General features: G+C 36.9%; 1 protein-coding gene across 2 annotated transcripts in view; it reads right to left on the bottom strand.

Annotated features, from left to right (window-relative positions):
* Acsl3 (acyl-CoA synthetase long chain family member 3) overlaps positions 1–25,749 on the bottom strand; it is a 74,300-nt gene that overhangs the window by 18,318 nt on the left and 30,233 nt on the right. For both annotated transcript variants that reach the window (XM_047544645.1, XM_047544644.1), the window contains 7 exons: positions 13,090–13,507; positions 5,960–6,137; positions 4,812–4,921; positions 3,824–3,962; positions 2,180–2,330; positions 548–671; positions 245–316 (listed from right to left, as the gene is read on the bottom strand). In XM_047544645.1, the coding sequence (XP_047400601.1) occupies positions 245–316; positions 548–671; positions 2,180–2,330; positions 3,824–3,962; positions 4,812–4,921; positions 5,960–6,137; positions 13,090–13,467 (1,152 nt within the window). In that variant the 5' untranslated portion in view covers positions 13,468–13,507. The remainder of the gene's footprint in view (positions 1–244; positions 317–547; positions 672–2,179; positions 2,331–3,823; positions 3,963–4,811; positions 4,922–5,959; positions 6,138–13,089; positions 13,508–25,749) is intronic.

Below are 25,749 nucleotides of genomic sequence, written 5' to 3'. Positions count from 1 at the left end.
CAAATGAATATCACAAAAATGATTGTAACAAGAAGCTATTTAGGGAAAGTAACTGATTATATCGGATGGAAGCTGAAACTAAATTGAGTATTTAGATGATAAATAAAGCAAGTATAAATGTTATCAGATTTACTTAAGGCAATATTGATATTCGGTGTGGAACAAATCCTACATAAGCTGCCTTGTCAAGTGCAGTTGCTGATGGTTCTTTAGTACTTGATATTAAATAATGGTCAATTCTTACCGGGACAGCCGCCATCAGTGTTGGTTTCAACATGGATGTATCCCCTTTGCTTCCTTTTTTTATTTTTGAAGACTATAAAATAGAAAGAAAAAGTGATTCTTATTTTGAAAACTCAATGGAATTCTTAGATTAAAAATACCTATTGTAAATTTATCATTTTAGTATACTTATATTCTAAAAAGCAATTAAAAAGAGCCTATTTTTAAATGATTGTTGTTCTTCAAATATATTGTCATATTCACAGGGGAAAAAAAGTGCTAAAAATTAATTATTTTAGGTAAGTATTTCAAGTTACAAAGTTACCTGATCTGCTAAAGTCTGTGGTGAAGAGTAGCCAATGCGGCAACCGTGAGAAAGACAAACAAGCTCAGCACTTAATTCTAAAACATGGGCCAGGGGCAAATATCCAATGTATACATCATCCTCTCTGAAAGAAAAGAGAGATGTAAAAAAGCAAAGGTCAGGTGCACTTTCCCTGCCACAGGAGGCACATGGAAGGGTCATAGGCTATTAATTTGAGCTCCCTGCTGTTGGAGGGAGAAAAACAAACACTGAGACAGACACTGAGAATATTAGGAAAAAGAACTACAGTCCAGCCTAAAACTGAGCGGGTAGGCTCCCTGGACAGTGCCTGTTTCCACTCCTACTTGAAGGCACACACTGAGTGCTATAGAAACAAAGTGATAAGGCAAACAAACAGAGGACTGAAGGACAGAAGAAATCATCCAAGGAGGAAATGAAGTCTTCAGTGGGTTACCAACTAGAACCGAAATAGATTTCACAGGTGCCTTCCAGAAATTTTATAGAAAACATGACTATTCTGGGAGCTAGATATAATTAAGAATAATAAATTTTATTTTAACATGTTAAAAAAATGTATGTACCTACGTGTACATTTTTCAAGAACTATCCCCACCACTAAAATACAAAGGGCAACTGAGGCAAAATCATAAAGAAAACTGTGGCTCTAAGTTTTTTCCTGAGGAGTACACATTTAAAGAAAAATTTCTCTCCATCCCCAAGTTCAATCCCACAGTAATTTCATGTGTATATGTATAATTTTTATACGTAATGGCATCAAAAATATCCAACCTGAGCTGAGGTTGTGGCTCAGTGGTAGAGCACTTGCCTAGCACATGTGAAGCACTGGGTTCAATTCTCAGCACTGCATATAAATAAATAAATGAATAAATAAAGAAAATAAAGGTCCATCGACAACTAAAAACATTTAAAAAGAAATATCCAACCACTGCACCAGATCACTCATTATACTAGTGATGTCATCTCTGGGGATGTTTCCTTTACAATCCCTCAAACTTCATCCAGTTTCCTTATCAGTCTCTTCCCACTTCATGAGACCGTACCCTACTGCCACTGGAGTCAGTCTTAAAAACATAAATCAGAGACTATAAATACAGAAGTTCAATAAGTATTTCCTGGATAGATTATCTATTCATCTAAATTGTATTTAGGTATAAAAATGACTACACATGTAAGGCAACAATATGGACTGATTAAAATAATTTAAATTAGGGGGTTTGCAATTGTAAAACAGATAAAATTTGCACTTTTAAAAAACCTACACTGAGTGAGGAGGATCGCGAGTTCAAAGTCAACCTCAGCAATAGGAGGCACCAAGCAACTCAGTGAGACCCTATCTCTAAATAAAATACAAAATAGAGCTAGGAATGTGGCTCAGTGATTGAGTGTCCCTGAGTTCATTCCCTGGTACCCCCCCCCAAAAAAAAATCTACAAATTACATTTCAAACTTCATACATGTAACTATTTGTAATTGATGTTAATAAACTTTTTTTAAAGGAAATGCCTCTATGAACAGACTAAAGAAGTACTTTAGCGACATACTAAAATGACACAAATGTAACCACAGGTATGAATACGTAACTATTCAGTGTTATTACTTCACTAGGACATACCCCAGCTTTGGAATCCTTCTCGTCATTCCAGTTATACCAGCAATGATGTTGCTGTGGGAAATCATGACTCCTTTTGGAAGTCCTGTGGACCCACTGGTATACATGATTACTGCAATATCTGAGGGCAGTGGTTTGCTATGAGGTTTGTTTTCTGTGTAGAAGAAGAAAAAAAAATGCACACTTCTAAGAAATTCAGCTACATCACCATTTTTTTTCATAATCATTTATTTGTTAACACAATTACTCATACAGTAGACAAACATATAAAGGACATATGTTCTATTAGGAAAGACAGGTTAAATTCGTAAAGAAAAGTAAAGACAAGGTAAGAAAATGACAGTAGATGCTATTTAGATGAAAAAGTCAGAAAAAAGCCTCTCTGTAGTTATTTAGCAAAGACCTGAATAAAATGAGAAAAAGAGCTATAAAAATCCTGGAATTGGAAAGGGTATTCCAAGTAGAGGTAAATAAGCAAGTACAAAGGCCTTCAGGTAGAAATACGCTTGGCATATGTATGGAATGGATTGAGCAAGAGGAAGAATGGTGGAAATGGTGGTGAAGGAGCAGCCAGGACCCCACAGGCCTCAGAGGCCAGGCCGAGGACTTTGGATTTCACTCTGGAACAGAAAGCAGAGTGTTCTCAACAGAGCATGCCATCAACTGACAAGGATAACTATGGCTGCCATGTGGCTAACTAACTTTAGAAAAAGCAGAACGGAATTGACACAAAAAGTTACTCTAATAATTCAACTAAGAAACAGAAAGGGCCTGGTAGGGTATCTGGATATTCGCTAAAAAATGTTCCCTGCTTCACAGAGGTGAAATTCTCTTGGTCACCCTCAATAACACCCTAACATACAGACTTCAAGGAAAAACACTCTATGAACATGTTCCCAAGAGAATGACCCCCTCTGTCTCACCAGTCTCTACTTCTAGGTCTGCCATTCACTTCTTCAACTCACAGCACGATTCTCTGCCATCAGGACATCAAGGACACTGCTCTTTCTAAGACAACATTTGATAACTCTGATTGTCCTTGTCTCCAAACAGTATTTCAACAAATTCATCACTAAGTTTCCACTACAGGGGAAATAGTCCCAGCAGCCCAAGAGATTTTACAAACCCTCAAAACACTCTGTACTCTAACTTTTTTTGATGCTTCTTTGGCAGTCCTAACTTCTAGACTTACCATTCTTAATTGTGCTTATCACTGGAGGATAAAGCTGTCCCCTCTAGAAAGGTAGAGCTGGAGCAGACAGTAAAAGGAGGGCTCCAGGTTAGTCCTCTATTAACACTTTACAGTGATGCACACGGGCACAGGCAGTGGCATCATTTTATAAAACTAACTTTATACAAAACTATCAGAAAAAGGAAAGAAGAAAAATGAATGATGTAAGAGAAAAAGTTTTAAATTCATTTCAAATAAATACTACTTTTAGAATATCAATAAACTAATGTTAGTGTTTTCCTTAAACTTCTCTCTTCAAAGGCTGGATGAAAGTATTTCTAGAAGAGCCCACCTTCCCCAGCTGTGCCTAGACAAATGTGATATTTGATCTAACTTGAGGATCACAACTTTGGAGTAATTCTGGAGAACATGGTGACTGGAGACTGCACATAAGGAAAGAGGGAAACATGACATACCCATGCTGCCCTTTGCTCCAAGAGCCTGCACTGCAGCCATGGTGTGCACAATGACACCCTTGGGGAACTCGGACCAGGTCGGTGGCTTCCCATCAACAGTGATGATGTGCCGCAGGCGTGGGATCAAAGAAACTATATCCTGGAAAAACACATTTACCACATTCCTTACTCTTCAAGAGTTTAGCAAATAGTTCTGGACCCAATAAAAGTAGTTCACTATATTCAGTGACTTAATTTTTTGCCTCAAAAAAAGCAAGAGGGATGGGTGCACAAGCTAAAGACCACTTTTTTAGATGAACAAATACTGGTCTAACTCGCTATTATACAGTACTAGATTTACAGTGTGCACCCTGTTCTTGGGTCAAATCCTAATCGACAAAGTTACTGCCTCACAAAATAGTCATGTAAACATAGGCCGAAGTTTCCAGAAGCAAAATCAGAAGGGGAAGGGGAAGGGTGCAGGGTGGGGGTGTTGCAGGGAAAAGGGATGAGGGGGATTTCACTTGTACATTTATTTTAAAAAGAATATCCCAGATACTATTGTTTTTAGAGGGAGCAAATAAGAAACTGAAGAAACCCTTTTCCTATATTTTATTAAGAATTTCCCTTGTTAGCATTTAAAATATCCTGAAAATCATTATCCAGTGATTTAAACTCAGTAAATTACTGCTTTAAAATACAGACCTTCAAAATAACAAATTTAAAACAGAAAATTTAAAATAGAAAATAGAAGTATAATAAAAGAAAAAGTTGTAACCTCTTCAATTTAGACATAGGCATATTAGCAATTTGTTAACTCTAGTCTATCTGAATATATATGAAATCTAATTTTTCTGTTCCAAAAAAAAGAAATAAAGTATGATATTCCTAAAAGCTGGCAAAAACATTAAAGATATAAAAGATCATGAAAGAATTAAGTTATCAATAAGGTTCACCACAGTAAAAATTCTGAAGTATCAGACAGTTATAAATCAACTACAGTCTTCACCTTCAACTTTGTTTGTAGGAGCTCTTTACTAGTGATAATGTTGGTCACCTCTGTTTCATTTAATCCATGAACAATGGCTGGACCTCCTAGGGTAGCATATAATGTAACAACTACAAGGAAAAGAAAGAGAAGTCAGATATTCAAACACCTCATTAACTACCAAATGCAAATAACACCCCAGAAGTGGATATGAATCACGAAGCAGCTTTCTGAACACTAGATTGTTAAATAAATAAGTCTATGAGAAATGGTGTTATGTTTCTTAAAATTATTTTGATGTATTAATCAATGTTTAAATTATTATTGTTTCACCTACAGATGTTACAATAACATGATTTTTTTTTTTACTTTTTTCTGCCTAACCGAAAAAAATGAGACATAAAATGACTTCGAAGAAAATTATTTCAAAGCTTCTTAAAAGAAACAGTGTAAACCCAAACCTGTGAAAACAAAAAGGTGACACTTAAAGAAAAACTGGAGAATTTTACAGCAAGAAATCCGGTGAAAAGTGTCTGCTGTTTCATCTAAAAGACAAAGTGACACCACATTTCGGCACATTTCAGGACCATCTCACAGACTGCACAATCACAGTTGCCACTAAAATAACCACAATTTAAAACTACAGATCATGCAAATGAGCACCCAGGAGTCCCCAGTTTCATTGTGGACATGTTTTAGAGATCAGCTGTTGCTACTGACAGAAGTGGCATTAACAAAATGCCAGGAACACCAAAGGGGACTCCTCAGGGATGGCAGCAGAGCCATAACCCCTGGGTGTAGGTGTAGTTCCCTGACCTAGAAAGTCTCCTTTTAACAGGTTCAAGTAGGGCTGGGAATGTGCCTCAGCTGCAAGAGCATCTGCCCGGCATGGATAAGGCCCAGCAAATGCACACACACACACACACACACACACACACACACACACACACGAAGGTTCAAGCCCCCTCACTACATTTGGCTGGTATAATTTATTCCACAATTTGATTCCTTTTCCAAGAGACCAAAAATTCCAAATCCTGACAAGAGTTCTCCACTGATTACCTACAAGAATTTTAACTTCTTAAGGGTGGAACATTATTTTAAACAGTATCACCCCTCCCCCAAATTACAGAAGTTCACTCTTCCAGAAGTTAAGAAAGCCTACTTACGCTGAAAATTATACATAAAACATGCTTGTGCAGCAATCATCCATTCGGCCCTGGTTTCACAAAAGATGGCGATGTTGGTCTTTGCTTTCTGGCCCAACATCTGTAATCCATTTCCAAAATTAAAGGCTCGGACAAAGACATCTTCATAAGACAGCCAATTATAATTTCCCAGAATAACCTAATAAACATAAAAAAGATACAAATAGCTTTTAATATAACCAAATTATTATTTACAGAAAGAAGTCAGAATGTTCCAAATTTAATAACCAGTTACATCTGCATAAGATATTTTACCCAATAAAAATCTAGAATTGAGTTTCAAGTGAAAAATCTATTTTAAAAATCAGCTATTTTGTGATATCTTCTAGATCAACTGAAATCCCATCCTAAGTCTTTAACTGTGACAGAACTCGGGCTTTTTTTTTTTAATTTGGGGAGAGATAATTTTTTAAAAAAAGGCATTTTTTTAGTTGTAGATGAACACAATACCTTTATTTTATTTATTTATGTTTATGTGGTACTGAGATTCAAACTCAGTGCCTCACACATGCTAGGCAAGCACTCTACCAATGAGCCACAACCCCAGTCCTGGGAAGGACTTTTTATTTTCAAAAATATTCAGTTTGATGGAATCTTATAGGTCAATTTCTTGGCCCTCTAATAAAAATTCATGTGCAGATTTCCTTTACTTAAATGATTTAGTTGTTAATTTAATATCTAGCCTGGTACTAAGTACTACTGATGCCAAATTTTACTTTCCTTCCACTTAGGAATGTCTGTATTTCAATACCAAATAGTACAACATGACCCATAAATAGAAACTGGCCCTACTCCCCAAAGTAACAGAAATGTTCATGGCTGTTCAATTTGAATTGCCACATCCAAAATAAGTAAGTCTTGGTTCTAGCCTTATAGCATGAGTGCAGGTAACACCAAGTTTGAGTTAGTAATAATGTTCTTTTAAAGCTAGTTAACACATTATTGTCTCTAGGAATGTTCTTTAACTTAGACAAGACCAAAAATTCCTCTTTACATGTAAAGACTGGATAAAAAACAGACTGTGTACAAGCTCATAGATAGTTCCCAAACACAGCTGTTATTAATATATAACACCTTAAAAAAACATCTGACCATATTCATTTTTTAAAATGCAAACAATATTCAAGGAATTTTCAGACAAGGTGGGATAAAAACAAAAATAAAAAAAAGGACAAATGCTGCCCTCTAGTGTCCAATTCAATGATAGCTCTACTAAATAAAATTTTTATTTTGATGAATAAAGCAACTGTACTTAAGACGGTACTTGCTTTAACTGTAGTAGTGCCAAACTCTCACCTTGCTTTGCACTGCTATGAAATGTTCAGTACAGGGAGCTCCAATGACCTCAAAAGGAGCTCTGCAGATGTGACAAGACAGTTGAGAATTGGGCCCAAAATGAGCAAAAACTGGTTAATTATTAAGACTTGTATAATCCAAAATATAAGACTGGGTGACCTTCCAGATTCTAGAATCTAAATGACAGGCTTCTTAAATTTCAAAGAATGTGCATGGTCTGAAAAGGCATTAGATATATAATCCAAATATGTAAACTCCTGTGATTTCACCATGTGGCAAAGAAATCATATCTAATTCAAGGGTTTCCTTATATATAAAACATGTTAAAATCTTTGAAGACTTTAATATAAACTTAATTCTTTAAACCACTGAGTCATCTAGTAATTATATTTCTCATAAAGATTACATTAAGATGACAATATTCACTCCTTAATTTTATCTGACTTGTTCTATATATTTTCTAATCCTAACTTTGTCCTGTTGTCCCTCTGGTTAGCTCAACCAGAGATTAAACTCATTAATTTATTCTGCCTTTATTTTTAAATACTGCTGCAGAAAAACACAGCACCTTATTAAATACAGCACATAGATCTTAGCAGCTCACAACTTTATTATTCTACCCTAGTATATTCATTTTCTCCCCCTCTGAAATAGCTTTGAAACCTTCTCTACTTAAACATCCTCCCTTCTTCTCTACTTCCATGTGATCACCCTGTCTCACACTTCACTAAACAATTAGAAATTAAACAAACTCCCTAAGCTTCTTACCATCAAATTTAATAACCTACACTGATCTGTACTCACACTCTAGTCCACATGGCTGAGTGTCCCTAAAAAAGTCAGACTCTCAAGAACTTTACCTCAAAGGCTTCAGAAATTTCATCTCCAGTTCAGACCCCTAACTTGGATACCCAACCTTTTTTTACGTGATTGCTTAAGTAGACCATCTAACAGTCCCACCAAACTCGGCAAGTTCTGAAAAAGAAAATTCTCATTCATTGTCCTTTTTTCTCTTGGTCATTCCACTGTCAGTAATGTACCATTCCCTTGACTGCTCAACACAAAAATCTGTGAGGTGCTTTCCATGACATTTATCTTCACAACTCATTTCTAAATCCATCTACAAATTATATCAACTATCTACAAAATATGCCCAGAATCTAGTCATTTCTTTCCACCTCCATTCCTTTCATCCTGGTCCATCTTTCCCCTGAACTCTTACCAAATTGGTCAAACTGCTTTCATTCTTATTCCCCTACAACTCATTTAAATGAGGTCACTCCCCTATTTAACATTCTGCAGGGTTTCCCTTTCCAGTAGCACTAGAGAACAAACCAAACCCCTTATCCTGGCCTACCAAGCCCAGTGGGATTCAGAAGCTACATCTCTCTCTGTATTCCTCTCAAATCCTCTTCCCTGACTAATTTCCTATAAATTCGCTTCATCTTTTCTATTCTTCAAACGGCAAGGCTAGATTAAGACAGGTTATGTAGGACACAGAATTTAAGGATGTCTCTTAGGATCCAAATGCCTTCTTAAATTTTACACCCCAAAGACAGACCACATACAACTGAGCTCATTCCTGCCTCAGAGCCACTACTCCAACTCTACCCACTACAAATAACTTCCTTTACCCACATCTTTGAAAAGTTGGTTCTTTCTTGCTAATCAGGCCACACTGAACCATCACATACCCAGAAGGAATGGTTTTCCTTGATCACCGATCCTCTTAATTTCTTCACAGGAGATGACATTTCTGTTAACTTATTTATTGTCTCTTTTCCTCCCAGGCAAATGTTAAGATCCAGAGAAGAGTAACCACAGTAACTTGTTCTTTATTGTTAGAGGCACTCAGCAATTATTTGATAAACACGGAAGGGGTGGTATAATTAAGTACAATTTCACTTTGAGCCTGAGGAAGTCTTATCTGTCTCCCCTCTGGCTGGCTGCCTCACTTTTTAAGACTAGTTTAAAAAAAAAACAGGCATGCCCATCTGAACATTTAACTACCATAGTTCGGTTGTGATCAACAATCACATACATTCTTTGCCTGCCACCTCTTAAATATTCTTACCTGTGCCCCAATACATGACATAAATAGGTTGAACTTTCCTCACAGCATGGTTATCTGAATGAATGACAAGGGAATCTTTGAGCAATTTTGTTATCAAAACTTAGGGAAGAGATTAAGGTGACTTCAGAGATTACTCTCATCTCTTACACTTATCTATATTTTTGTTCTATGAAAGGTATAACACATTTATAATATTAAAGGTATTATTGCAACTATAACCGCGTGAAATACAGAAACTCGGTAATTTAGTTTGTTCAGAAACCTATAGACTTAGAGGCTCTGACCATGGTCACTTACTTTAAAAGAAAACCATAAAAATAAAATGGTGACAACATACAGAACATAGTGTAAGATGAATGCACACAAATACATAACCATTCAGGACTCAGAAGGATGAAAATGTCTAATGAGGATCACGTTTTCAGACAGCTGAGACAAACCTCTTTATTAAATACTAGGACTTTTTTTCCTTTCACAATTTGTAAAATAACCATTTGAAAATTATACATTTTTCTATCTTCTTCAAGAAAGTCCATCTAGTTTTTAGCATCTCTGTATTCTTAATAAAAAATCTTGGATTGAGCTATTTGGTATATAATGTGCCTTTAATAAACAAGATGGCAAGAAAAAGAACAAGTTTGGAAGGGAAAACCAAGAATAGACAAACATAATACCAAACCATAGATCCCGGCCAAGAGATCCATTACTTTTTATATGAATCATGATGTCAATGTTCTAACAAGTTGGAAAGTAAATATCACACACATACACATAAAAGGGTAAAAAATAAGACTCTGGAGTAGGAAGCAACACAAAGTAAGGCACTGAGAAAGGAAAAAAAGGATGGGTCAATTTACAAGAACAGAAATAAGTGTTCCTATTATCTTTTTTGGATCAGTTTAGAAGGAATGTCTGTGAAGTCTTCTGTAAACACTATGATCATATAATCCCTCTTATTCTCTGTAATTAATATGTGTTAAATACACAAGAAAAAAATTAAAAGTATTTCAGATATTTAGCTCAAAAAATATCTGAACCGAACTTGTGGTGTTTCTGATATGTTCATTCTTTGCAACCCTTTTCTACTATTTCAGGTACACATGCATTTTTAAAGTTGCTCTGAAATCCAATCATTCAAAGTTCTTCATTTCAACAAGACAGAGCTGCTGGGAAGGTGGCAATCAGGTGATACACAGACCCCAGGTGTTTATCTTGCTTCAGTTTTATAAAACATATAGAGCTTTGAAGAATGAGCTAGCAGTCATGAAAAGTTCACCAAACCTCAAAACACAGCAGCTTTTGCTCTGTGCCTCTTTTTCTCAGTTTGTGCAAAACAAACCTTCGAAGTTCATTAATTTCAGTCGGCTGGGAATATAGCTCAGTGGTAGGATGCTTGCCTAGCATGCATGAGACCATGGGTTGGATCCCTACCACCAAAAACAAATAACTATGACAGCTCTAGGATTTTATTCTGTCCTAATTATACTGATACATGAATTAAGAAGTTTCATATTCACCACACAAGGTTTTCTCCTTTTTACATAATCAAGAATTAGTTCACTGCTAGTCACATAAAATGCCTAGGCATTTTGTGGGACATTGGAGAAAAATTAAGCTTCCCATAAAAACAAGTCTTTTATTTTACATGCTTAAACTAAGAGGACCCAACCTTTGAATTCAAATGACATATGAAGTGAAAAGACAAAAATGAATATATTTTAGATATGTGAAGCACAAGGTAGGCAGAAGAGTAGAAAAGTCAGCACCTACAAATGTAGTGCTTTCAGTACCTTTTTATAATGATCAGATCCCACAATGACAGATTCAAGCATCAAATACAAGTACATATAACAAAAGCATGTTTCACTAGATAAAATGTTCACAAATTATAATCTAGAGGTTAGAGAACAATAATCAAGTATGCTTAACTACATGACTTCAATTTTCAAAAACATTCTAATAACTAAATCTTAAGTAGAAAAATATTCAAGTTTTTCCAAGTCAGCAAAAGAAATAGGAAATATGCCTTAAAAAGCAAGGTGACTATATAACTTTATTCAGTCATCAGGGTACTATTAATGTCAGAACAACAGGCATAAATTGTGACCGTTCCAGACAAAACAAAATATAAGGTCACACCAAAAATCAGGAAATATACAGATTATGCTGATGAATGAAAATATTTTTAGTTTCTAGGAATTACTGACATCAACTTGCTTGCCATTTTCTTTATATTAAGAGGAAAATAACACAGAATTTAGACGGCAAAATTAATAAGCTATTAAAAGCTTAAAAAACACTCCCCTCCCTTGGGTTTATTTCTAGTAACAAGAAGAACTCTTATTTTTTCTACCTGTAACCCAATGAAATTATTAACTACTACTGATTATCATATTGCCCCTAAAGCCCTTCACATAAATTCCCAATAGTAACAGTGCTAAAAGACTCAATGGTCCTAAGTACATTATGCATGCACAAAATACACACACACTCAAACCCCTGAGAACTAGGCAAGGAGTATAACTGAAAGGCCTGGGTAGTCTAGTCTTAGCTATAATACTGGTAGCTATGAATCCTTGGGTAAATTACCTAACCTAACCCATCTCTGCCCTCAATGCTATAATCTGCAGATAGTAATATTAACTCTTACGTTATTTAAAGTCTTAAAAGTTGATGAATAAAAAGCCGTGAAACAGTTTGGCAGGCTGGGGTATAGCTCAGTTGGTAGAGTGCTTGCCTCATATGCACAAGGCCCTGGGTCCAGTCCCCAGTACCACCAAAAAAAAAAAAAAAAAAAAAACACAGCTTGGCTCATAAAAAATAATAATAAATGTGATGATCATCACCTCCATATTAAAGACAAAGGAACTGAGGCAAATTTGTTAAATAATTTTTCCAAAGTCCCATGGTGAATAAGAGGCAAAGAAGATTCGAACCTACAGTCTGTGTCTGGAGTCCGGCACCACTCCCATCCCCAGCTGATTTTTTTGTTGTTGTTGTTATTTGTTTGTTTGTTTTTGCGGTACTGGGGATCGAACTCAGGACTTTGTGCTTGTGAGGCAAGCACTCTACCAGGTGAGCTATCTCCCCAGCCCTTGTTTGCTTTTTTTTAATTTTGCAGGGTCTTGCTAAGTTGCCAAAGTCAGCTTCGAACTTTCAATCTTCCTGTCTCGGTTTCCTGAATTGCTGGGATTACAGGCAGGATTCCTGGCTCTTAACAACTACGTTTCTCTAATTCTGGGGACAGCTTGTTCTGTTTCAAATCAATAATGGCAGGTTCCTCTATGGTTGTAAAAAGATATTTTTAAAAGTCATGCAATTGCCATAATCAAAGTATTAAGACATTACGCACCCACAACAACCCATATGAAAACCAGAGACAGAAGGTCCACACCCAAAACCTGGAGGCATCTCAAGCACCCGGTACTTCTGGAAACCAGGGAATAAAACCAAACTACATGACATTCTATTCCAAGTCCTGGGAGACAGCCAGATTCAAAAAAGCCTTGCAGCAGGATGCATTCTAAATGTCTTTCTGAAAAATGCAGAACGAATCAGGTTTGGAAATTCAGAGAGATGAGAGCACAGTCTAGTCCCCTTTCTCCTGCAACATCAGCAAATTCAAGCAGGAGAAGGCTGTGCTTGTCACCTGTCCCTTGCTACCACTTCCAAAAGTACACTGTATTCGCAGGGAATTCAAAGCAAAGAAATGTCATCTTACCTTTTTAAAAATTTTTCCATTTGGTTGTATTTCATCTTCCTCATTTAATATTTCACGTGTTCCCAAAAGTCTCTTGTCCTTAAATTTGTTTTTTGCATACATAAAAACTTTATCCAGTGTATCACATCCAGGGTACAATAATGAGGCCAAACCATCCAAACTATTAATAGATCTGTATGCAGACTCAGGGTTTGAATTTACAGGCTTTGCTTTAATTTGGTTTGATTTCTGTTGTCTGGACTCAGACAAAAAATAAAATGGAATGTATGTTATAATAGTATAAAGTGATATTATAAAATGTATGAAATACAAAAGAATGGGATTGATGGTCTGCTTTAGCTTCATGGTAGATGGTTTTGAAGACACGTGGTTATTCATAAGTGTTCAAGAAGTAGAACTAAGAGGTGTCAGCAAGAACCTAGAAGGAAGAAAAAAACATTAGCTCAAAATTGTTTTAAAATAACTTGAAAGAACAGTTCTTCATTAGTCAAGCAAATGAAGTTTTTCAATCAGTTAGGAATTAGTATAATGGTCCCATGCAATACCCCAATGTTTCTAATAGATTCATTTGTACCATATTCAATAGCAATGAAATCAGATAGAAAAGTTTCCACAACATACTGTGAACAGGTAGCCTTTCCAACTTAACCTTTCCAGTAGTTAAGGAGAAGGAGGGAGCAAGCCAGAAAGGGACGGGGAGACCAAAAATTCACTCATTTCCTATTCATTAGCATCCCACTATATTAAAGATGGCAAATATTTTGCATATATACCACATTCTTCTCTTTCATGACCCCAGCAGCAGCCATCACTAAATAATCCCTGCATTCTTCCCCTATGAATGCCATTCTCACTCTAGCAAGTACTGAAGTTGGCAACATGTAACATTCATTTTCCATAGTGGTTCTAAGTATCTGCCAATTTAGGCAGTAAAATGAAGCAAAAAGGCCATACGCTTGGTCATTTTACACTCCACATTCATCAAATTCATTGAAACTGAGTGTTAGGTACTGTTCTAGGATGTGAGGGTGCTCTGGCTGTGACATCTGTCACCCCATTTATCACCAGGGTTGATTCAGCTATTCTGGCTGGCTAGGTGGGTATCCCCTTCCTCCCTCACTGCTCCATGTGTGTCCCTCCTGAAGTTGCACGCTCGGTTGAAGAGGATGAAGAGGACAACCTTCCCCAATATAGGAGGGCAGTTCTTCAGTCAAGGGTATACGAGTAGCTGTGCTTCCCTGCTACAACCTCCAAACAGACTCAAGACACTGTTCTAAATACAGGTAATAAAACATTGAACAAAACAGACTAAGTCCCTGCTCTTAGGGGACCCACACTTTTACAGGGAGAGGTAGACAAGTAAATGTATATATATGTAGGTATGCACAGATTCCTGGGAAAGCCTCATTGTTCTAAACAGAGACTTAGAAGGAAAAGAGTGTTCCATGTGCCTATGTGGAGATGAAGAGTGCTCCAGAAAGAGGAAATACCACTGTATGGTTCATGGGGTATAATGTCATTCTTGAAAAAACAAAACTGAAACAAACTATTAACAAGTTGTCCTGCCCTACTCCAAATACTGGACTATGATTTCACCTCAGCTCCAGGTTATAAAAATTCTATTCCAGCAACATATAGTGAAGAGATTTGAGGAATCCCTTCTTTCACCCAATACCCACTTATAAGGCAAGTGTTCTATCCCAGGTGCAGCAGCCAAGAACAATGAGCACAGGTTACTTTTTAAGTACATCATAGTTTTATATATATATATATATATATCAGGGGGTTCATTTTGACATATTAATACATGCGTATAACACAGTTCTATTTCAATCCTTAGTACTACCCCGCTTCCTCCCATCTTCCCTCCCCCTGATCCCCTTCCTCTACTCTACTGGTCTTCCTTTAATGGAGGCAATTATATATAAAATTGAAATGCACTGTGGTATATTCATACATGCACCAAGCTTAGTTTGATCAGCTTCATTCCCCAGTTCTTCCCCTTCCCCTCCCTTCTCCCTCCTTCTTTGTTCCCTGCTTCTACTATACTGATCTCCCTTCTATCTTCACAAGATCCATTTTGTTCCTTTTTCCAAACTTCTGCACATGAGAAACAACATTTGACCCTATGAGTCTGGCTTATTTCACTTAGCATGATGCTCTCCAGTTTTATCCATTTAACGGAAGTAACAATTTCATTGTTCTTCATGGCTGAGTAGAACTCCACTATGTATATATAACACATTTTTTTATCCATTCTGCCACTGATGGACACCTAGGTTGGGTCCATAATTTGGCTATTGTGGACTGTGCTGCTACAAACACTAGTATGCATGTATTATAACAATGTGCTGATTTTAGTTCTTTTGGATAAATACCAAGGAGTGGAATAGCTGGGTAATATGGTGGTTCTGTTCCTAATCTTTTCAAGAATCTCTATACTGTTTTCCAAAATGATTTTAGTTCACTTTTAAGGTAGAGGTTCCAGGCAGTTAGAGAAGCTCCAAACTGACATCAGTACCTACATTCATGGCCTAGTGTACCACATATACAGCAGAGAAGAAAAAAAAAAAAAAAAAAAAAAAAAAAAAAAATCAAGCCACTGCCCCAGTCTCCATCTCAATGGCCTAGATGTTCTACACAGGCCAGAGACATAAGCAGTAAGAACAGAAAACTCCCTAGTAATTTCTAAGACTGAGTTTAAGTAGAACAGAAAACAGAGTTCATGTCTGATGGCACTGTCAACTACAAAGACTTTGGTGGTGAGCAGATAACATGAGACTGATGGCAACATGAAAGCATTAAAAGAATAAACCAATCAAATGTTTAACAGAGTACAAGGGAAAGAAATCTCTAAAAAGACCCCCTCCAAGATTCCTGAAAAATCTAGAAGACTGGCCTCTGGTACAATCCCTACCGAAGGGCATCTATTTTATGGAGCAATTTACAGCCCAGAGCTCTGTCCAAAAGAATAAAACAATCCACCCCACAATTAGTGAAGAATAACTGCTGGTTGTGATACCACTAGAGACAAACTACTTACACACAAACTTAACAAGGAAAGCAGGGAAAGAGACAATTAAAGTCACCGCTGCTAAAACTGCTGTCATCATAGAAGGGCAGTTCAGGTTGACTGTGCGGGGCCAAGAATGTGCCCTCTAAGGAGCAGTATCAGCATACTATGTGAGAAAGAAAAAGCACAGTGAACTAATTTAATCAAGCCACTAAACAAACACTACAGCAAGAAGTCATAGAAACGGAGGGAGATCACTATTCAGAGCTGTTACACAGTATCATCTAAAATGTCCAGTTTACAACATAAAATTATGAGGCATGCAAACGAATAGCAAATACATCACCTACAAAAGGGAAGAAAGTAGACAGAAGTCCCTGAGAGGACCCAGATGTCAGACTTCATAGAGAGATCGAAGCATGAATGTGTTCAAGGAAATAAAGAAAACTGCTTTAGGGGCTGGGGAGATAGCTCAGTCGGTAGAGTGCTTGCCATATAAGCACAAGGCCCTGGGTTCGATCCCCAGCACCCAAAAAAAAAAAAAAAAAAAAAAAAAAAGAAAACTGCTTTAAAAATTAAAAATCCGGACTGGGGAGATAGCTCAGCTGGTAGAGTGCTTGCCTCGCAAGCACAAGGCCCTGAGTTCGATACCCAGTACCGCAAAAAAAAAAAAAAAAAAAAATTAAAAATCCAACTCTATTACAAATTAAGAAACATCTCCAAATTTGTTCATGCACAGCTGGGGAAAAGCCAGGACTCCCAAATGAGCCTCAGGTTCTGTTCATCCTCCCTGGCTGTTTTCTTAGACAATATATTGTATAACGTTCTGAAAACCAGTCCAGAGAACATGGATTATTGCCATGCTTAAGATCATGGAGAGGCAATGAAGGTTTCCAGTCAGGAAAATGACACATAAAACAAATGGTCTTGCTATTTTGAGGACATCAGAGTACCAAAGAATAGACGTATACTAATAACCAGGAGAATGATATTATTTAACTAATTACTTTCTTTGAAATTTATTTTCTGTGTTTTTATTGGTACATTATAATCATACATAATGGGGGGATTTGTTGTTACATATCCATACATTACCTGACAATACAATTTGGCCAATATTATTCCCAGTACCTCATCTTTCCCCCCTCCACCCTCCCTCTAGTTCCTTTCCTCTACTCTACTCATCTCTCTTGGATTTTCAGGACACTCCACCACTACCACCTTTCTTTTCCTCTTTCCTCTCTAGCTTCCACATGAGAAGAAAACATAGACCCTTGACTCTCTGACTTACTTAAGATAATGTTCTCAAGCTCCATCCATTATCCTGCAAATGACTTAATTTCATTTTTTATGGCTGAATAAAAATCCATAGTATATACATCCCATATTTTCTTCATTCATTCATTGATGGATACCTAGTCTGGTTACGTAGTTTGGCTGCTGTGAATCATGCAACTATAAACATGGGAACATATATATTGCTATGGTATGATGACTAATTCTTTAGGATAAATATCGAGGAATGGTAGAGCTGGATTATATGGTGGTTCCATTCCTGGTCTTTTGAGGAACCTCCATACCAATTTCCATAGTAGATGTACTAATTTCATCACACCAACAGTTTAAATGTTCCTTTTTCTCCACATCCTCTCCAACATTTATTTTTTTTGTATTCTCAATGGCTGCCATTCTAATTGGAGTATGATAAAATCTCAGTATAATTTTGATTTGCAGTTCCCTAATTGTTAAAGATGAACATTTTTCCTACATTTGTTGATCACTTATATTTCTTCTTTTGAGAAGTGTCAGTTTAGTTCATTTGCCCATTTATTACTTAGGTTATTTGTATTGGGTTTTTTTGTTTTGGTGGGTTTTTTTAGTTCTTTATATACCCTAGATATTAATCCTCTGTCAGAAGAATAACTGACAAATATTTTCTCCCATTCTCTCTTCATATTCTTAGTGTTTTTCTTTGCTGTGTGGAAGTTTTTTACTTTGATGCCATCCTACTTATTAATTCTTGGTATTATTTCCTGAGCTTCAGAAGTCCTAATGATCAAGATGTTGCCTGTGCCTATATGTTGGGAGTGTTGATCCTACCTTTTTTTAGGAATTGTATAGTTTCTGGTCGAATTCCTAGGTTTCTGATCCATTTTTGAGTTGACCCTTTTTTCTTAATTTTTCTTTTAGTTGTATATGAACACAAAACCTTTTTTTTTTTTTTTTTAATGTGATGCTAAGGAGCAAACCCAGTGCCCTACACATGAAGCCAAGTGCTCTACCACTGAGCTGCAACTCCAGCTCTTGAGCTGACTTTTGTGCAAGGTAAGAGAAAAGGATCTAGTCTCATCCTTCCACACATCTTCCCAGCATCACTTGTTTAAAAGGTTGTCTTTTCTCCAATGTATGTTTTTGGCACCTTTGTCAAGGATCAGATGACTGCATCTTTGTCTCTGCCTTCTACTTTGTAGCACTGGACTATTTGTCTGTTTCATGATAATGTAACGGTGGGCCACTTGATGCTTTGAATACAGACAGCTCTTGCTGCTCCGCCACTGCAACTGATTTTTAAAATGGCCGTGTTTGTTTCTCTTCCTCTCTCCCTGCTCCTCCCTAATCTCTCCCACTCCCTAATCTCAGGGGAAACAAGGGAATTACAACTACAGAGAACATGTGGAATGTAGGCTTTGAGTTACCTCTTTAAAAGCCCCCAGTCCCTGCTGATGGGCAGAATCCTAGCCTTTGGGACAGGAATCCCCTGCATTCCTCCTTTGCTAGCAAAGCAATAAGCCTTCGTTCTCCTTTTTCTTAAAACCATGTCCTCATTACTAGATTGGCATCAGGGACAAGGACCAAGCTTTCAGCAACACTAGTATCATGCAGTTTGTGTTATGACAGCTGTGTAGTATATAATTTGAACCCAGGTATTATGATGCTTCAAGCACTGCTTTTTTGGCTTAGAACTGCTTTGGCTATTCCAGGTCTTTTGTTCTTCCAAGTTAATTTAGGACTGTTTGTTCCATTTCTGTGAAGAATGTCATTGGTATTGTGATGAGGGCTGTACTGAATCTGTATGTTGCTTTTGTAATATGGTCATTTTAATTATATTAATTCTGCCTATCTGCAAACATAGGAGGTCTTTCCATCTTATTATATCTTCAATTTTTTTCTTCTATAGTTTCTTCTATAGTTTTCATCATAACTGTCTTTCACCTCCTTGGTTAGATATATTCTGTTTTGTTTGGTTTTTGTTTGTATGGATTTTTGAGGTTATTGTGAATGGGATTACTTTTCTGATTTCTTTCTCAGCAGATTCATTATTGGTGTATACAAAAGCTAATGATTTTTGTGAATTTTCTATGTAAATTAAGCTATTTTGCTTAATTTGTTAGCTTTAGCAGTCTTCTGGTAGAGCTTTTTTGGATCTTATAAGTATAAGATCATATCATCTGCAAACAGTGATAATTTGATTTCTGCCTTTCCTATTTATCCCTTTTATTTTCTTCTTTTGCCTAATTACTCTGGCTAGAATTTCTAATACTATATTGAATAGGAGTGGTGAGAGTGGACATCCTTTTCTTATTCCAGATTTTAAAGGAAATGCTTTTAGTTTTCCCCCCTCTGATGTTGGCTTTGGCTTTGTGTATATAGTCTTTAAGATGTTAAGTTCCTTTCTATGCCTAGTTCTTCAAAGAGTTTTTTTCATGAATGGCTGCTGAAATTTTGTCAAAGGCTACTTAGATGACTAAGTGATTTTTGTCCTTAATTCTATTTATGAGGTAAATTATATTTATTGATTTGCATATGTTAAACCATTCTTGCAATCCTGGAATAAAACCTACTTGGTTATGATGTACAATCTTCTTCATGTTACTGAATACAATTTGCTAATATTTTACTAAGGATTTTTGCATCTTAAGTTCATTGGCATATTGGTCTTTAGTTTTCTTTCCGTGATGTGTCCTTAACTGGTGTGGGCATCAGGGTGATACGGGCTTCATAGAATGAATTTGGAAGTATCCTACCCCTTTTTATTTCATGGAATTATATGAGGAGCACTGAACTAATTACATTAGTTCTTTAAATGTCTGGTAGAAATCAGCTGAGAATTCATTCTGTCCTGGACTTTTCTTTGTTGAAAGGCTTTTTAGTACTGCTTCTGCCTCAATGCTAGTTATTGAGCCATTTAGTTTTCTCTGTCCTCTTGATTCAATTGCAGCAGGTCATGTGTCTAGAAATGTATCCAATTCTAGTAGAGGGTAAGTTTTCAAAACAGTTCCTAATCATCCTCTGAATTTCTATTATGTCTGTGGTGATTTCTCCTCTTTCATTTCTAATTTCATTAATTTGGGTCTTCTTTTTCTTTTGGTTAGTTTAGCTAAGGGTTTATCAATCTGGTCTATCTTTCTGTTTCTGAAATTTAACTGCAAGTTTACATTTTGAACTTAAAATATTATGATTTAATTTAAAAACTATTCATAAAATCCTAAGGAATCAACTAAAAAGTCATTAGAATATAGGGTTCAAGCAAGATTGTAGGCTACAAGATTGTGTTATTATGAAATAATAATACAGTGCATATTTGGTCTTCATTCCTGATTCTTGGCACAGAAGTCCTAAAATCCTTGGAATTTCTGATAAGGGAAGGATAAGGGTCTTTTGTTATTCCATAACATGCCCCTTACCTGAGATTTTACTCATGAAGTGACTATGGGAGGATGGGAGCTAGTTGCCAAGGGGCTAGCTGCTAGTTGCTACGTGACTAGAACCGCAGCTTTCAACCCTATCTCTGACCTCTGCGGAAGAATGAGGGACTGGAGAATGAGTTAACTTAATACCAATGTCCAATGATTTCATCAATTATGTAACAGAATTTCTGTAAAAATCCTAAACTACGTTCAGGAGAGTAGGGACCCCAGTTCCAGAGGGACAAAAGCCCCTGCACTCAAAAGACCCTTCCAAACCTCAACATATGCACCTCGTCATGTGGCTGTTCATCTGTACCCTTTATTATATTATATATAATAAACTGGCAATTAAAAATAAAGTGTTTTCTTGAGTACATGATAGCAAACTGTCAAACTTGAAGAGAGGGCTATCTCCCAATTTTTGTGGCCACATCAGACAGAAGTGTATGTAATCTGGGGACTACTTGCAGTTAATATCCGAAGGGCAAGGACAATCTTATGGGGATGAATCCTTAACCTGTGGAATATGTGTTAACTCTGGCTAGTTGTCAGACCTAAAGTAAAATGTAACCAATTGGTATCCAGGGAACTGGAGAAGTGCTTGATGTAGAAAATCCACACATTTGTTAGCAATGCTAAAGACAGTTTTATTTGGTACAAAACAGATTTGCCAATCAAGAAACCAGGTTCAGTGAGAACCAGCACCCACCAAAGAAAAGTGGACTTGGTCTTTTTTTAACCAGGAGAAGTGGATACTTGGAATCATTCTTTGGGGAGATAAGCAGGACTGAAATAAGCTGGTGCAAATTAGGTGGTTGTAAAACTTTTAAGTTCACTAGAATGGCCAGTTCAGAAGGCAAAACTGATTGCTCTTGTTATTTCTCCAACCTTGCAAGATATCATTAGATTTGGGAAAATAGCTCTCCCTGGCAGATTCAGTTTCTAACATGATGTCTGTGTGGTAATCTACTTCTTATCAGCAAATCTCTAAGGCTCAGAAAAGGACTTCTGATCTCTTTTTGGAGATTCTGTAGTCTTCTGTGCATGTGTCTGGTACTGGGGATTGAACCCAGGATGCCTTACCACTAAACTATATACCAAACTACATTCCCAGGCCTTTTTATCTTTTATTTTGAGAAAGGGTCTCATTAAATTGCCAAGGTTAGCCTAGAATTTACAATCCTCCTGCTTTAGCCTCCAGAGTAGCTGGGATTACAGGTGTGCACCAAAGCACCCAGCTTCCATTTTGATGTTTATATTATATTATCAGATAAACATAGAAAAGTCAATTTATATCTATATACTAGCAATGAAAAATAAGAAAATGAAATTAACAATTATATTTACAATATCAGAATCAACACTTAGGAATAGCTATAGCAAGAACTATAAAAATTTGTACTCTGAAAACCACAAAACGTTGTTGAAAAATATTAAAGAAGACCTAAATAAATAGAAAAACATCCCCTGTTCACAGACTGGAAGATTTGATGCTAAAATGGCAATATGTCCCAAATCAATATACAGACTCAACACCCTCCTTATTAAAATTTCAGCTGAGTAGAGTGTGGTGGTGCATGCCTGTAATCCCAGCAGCTCAGGAGGCTGAGGCAGGAATATCGTGAGTTCAGAGACAGTCTCAGCAATGGTGAGGTGCTAAGCAACTCAGTGAGACCCTGTCTCTAAATAAAATACAAAATAGGTCTGGGATGTGGCTCAGTGGTTTTGAGTGTCCCTGATGCAATCCCCAATTACCACCCTACCCCTGCACCAAAAACAAAGACAGCTTTAAAAAAAAAAAAACAAATTGGTAAGTTGATCCTATACAATTCATATGGATACTCTGAAGTATCTAAAACAATACTAAAAAAGAAGAATGAACTGAAGGACCTATATGTCTTTATTCCAAAACTTACCACAAGCAACTGTAATCAACACAGTGTGATACTAGCAAAAGAGAGACATACAGATCCATGGATCTTCAAGTCCAGAAACAGACCCTTATATTATGGACAACTGGATTTCAATAGAGGGACAGAATTCAATTTGTTGTCTTTTCAACAAATGATGCTAAAACAAATAAATATCAACATAAGAGAATAAAGTTGAACCCCCCCTTCCTTATACCATACAAAAAATTAACAATAGACCACAGGCATAAAATAGATCATAGGCTAAAATATAAAACTTTTAGCAAGTTTTAATCAAGTATAAATTAGTACTAAATAATACTTCAGGAAGAATGCAGTAAAAAGCACAAATATCAATTGATTATAATTATGAAAGTTAAGAACAAGTGAGGACCAAAATAGGTAGATCAATGGTACAGAATAGAGGACATGGACACAAACCCAAATAAATTCAATTTTCCCATACTAGACAAAGGGGCCAAAAATATGCAATGGAGAAAAGATAGCCTCTTCAACAAATGGTGCTGGGAAAACTGGAAATCCATATGTAACAGAATGAAACTAAACCCCTATCTCTCACCTTGCACAAAACTCAACTCAAAATGGATCAAGGACCTTGAAATCAGACCAGAGACCCTTTATCTTATAGAAGAAAAAGTAGGTCCAGATCTTCAACATGTCAGCCTAGGATCAGACTTCCTTAACAGGACTCCCATAGTACAAGAAATAAAAGCAAGAATCAACAACTGGGATAGATTCAAACTAAAAAGTTTTCTCTCAGCAAAGGAAACTATCAGCAATGTGAAGAGAGAGCCTACAGAGTGGGAGAAAATCTTTGCCAATCATACTTCAGATAGAGCGCTAATTTCCAGAATATATAAAGAACTCAAAATACTCTACACCAAGAATACAAATAATCCAATCGACAAATGGGCTAAGGAAATGAACAGACACTTCACAGAAGAAGATCTACAAGCAATATATGAAAAAATGTTCAACATCTCTAGTAATAAGAGAAATGCAAATCAAAACTACCCTAAGATTCCATCACACCCCAATTAGAATGGCGATTATCAAGAACACAAGCAACAATAGGTGTTGGCGAGGATGTGGGGAAAAAGGTACACTCATACATTGCTAGTGGGGTTGCAAATTAGTGCAGCCACTCTGGAAAGCAGTATGGAGATTCCTCAGAAAGCATGGAATGGAACCACCATTTGACCCAGCTATCCCACTCCTCAGCCTATACCCAAAGGACTTAAAATCAGCACACTACAGAGATGCAGCCACATCAATGTTCATAGCTGCTCAATTCACAATAGCCAGATTGTGGAACCAACTTAGATGTCCTTCAATTGATGAATGGATAAAGAAACTGTGATACACACACACACACACACACACACACACACACACACACAATGGAACATTACTCAGCCACAAAGAATAATAAAATTATGGCATTTGCAGGCAAATGGATGAAATTGGAGAATATCATGCTAAGTGAGATAAGCCAATCTCAAAAAACCAAAGGACGAATGATCTCGCTGAGAAGCGGATGATGACACATAAAGGGGGGTGGGAGGGGGCAAGAATGGAGGAAGGAAGGACTGTATAGAGGGAAAAGAAGGGTTGGGAGGGGTGGGGGGAAGGGAAAAAATAACAGAATGAATCAAACAACATTACCCTATGTAAATTTATGATTACACAAATGGTACGCCTTTACTCCATGTACAAACAGAGAAACAACATGTATCCCATTTGTTTGCAATTAAAAAAAAAAGAGAGAACAAGTGAGGATAGGGGTAAGAGAAAGGGGTCACAGTTGGTGTGTTTGAAAAGATGATACCACACAATTTGAACAAGTACCAGAAGCAGCATGTGTTCAGGAAGCAGTATGTAAGCCAGGCACAGTACACATCTGTAATCCCAGCTACCCAGGAGACTAAGGTGGGAGGATGGCGAGTGCTGCCTGGGCAACATGGCCAGACCCTGTAGAAAGAAAAGGGGAGGGGGGGAGGAAGGGAAGGAGGGAAGGAAAGGAGGACAAGCTGGGCCAGTAAAGCAGGCTGGGGATGCAGAAATGAGAAAGTCAAACTGCTATGGCTTTGATGCTAGAAGGAGGAACTTTGATTGCAATCCAAAGCACACAAATATGCATGTTTAGGAAACAGCTGTATGTAGAAGACAATCTGAAGGCAGCAGAAGCAAAGAAATAAGGTAAAAGCTGAAATAACCCTTCCTCCTAGATCAAGAGGCTCAGATGGTGTGACAAGGGGCTGGCAGTTAGGATTCCCACCTCTTGACTGACAACCTCCAAGGATGGCAAAGTTTGCAGCTGTTCCTCAGTCCTTCCCATCAACCGAAATCTTTTTGTTTAATACATGAAGAGTGGTTTCTGTATCGGGATCTTAAACAGAATTAAGTCATGAGTAAGAGCAGAGGCAATGTAATGGTCTTGGACCTTCAACTGACAAATACAAGAAGAAAAACAGTCATTGGTTGGATAATTGACAGAAAGTAGATGAATACAGTTATTAAAAAAGAAGGGATTACAATAACGAGTCATCTGAATGAACATAAACTATGAAACTTACAGGGTCAGAGCTGGAAGCACATATTTTGGAGCAATAACGTGATGAAGGATGAGACTGTCCCAAAAGAACATACAGGAAATTTCCAAAATCAAATTCAAAGACAGAAAACTTTGGGGGGAAAACCAAATGTAGGACTTCCAAGAGGAAAATCCCACTGAGAAAACCAATAAAACAGAACATAGAAAGTAGTGTTGTCAAAGCCAAGAAGTATTCTATAGTGTCAAATGCAGCCTAGATATACTATTCTCATTCTATTGAGACATCTAATTTTTCTAAAGTTTTTTAGATAAATTAAGTAGAGTTATGAACTTTTGGCAAATGGCACCCTATTTACTGACTATGGAAAAATCTAAAAAACTTGAGAAATCTAGTCCTGGGTAATTTTTCATGTTTCTACATTTGTATTAATTTTGAAAAGTAAACAGAGCTACCAATCTTTTCTTTCTGAATGC

This window comes from Sciurus carolinensis, chromosome 3 (genome assembly GCF_902686445.1).
Source record: "Sciurus carolinensis chromosome 3, mSciCar1.2, whole genome shotgun sequence".
Lineage (NCBI taxonomy): Eukaryota > Metazoa > Chordata > Mammalia > Rodentia > Sciuridae > Sciurus > Sciurus carolinensis.
Note: the sequence above shows the minus strand (reverse complement) of the source record. Positions and strands in the feature narration are given on the sequence as shown.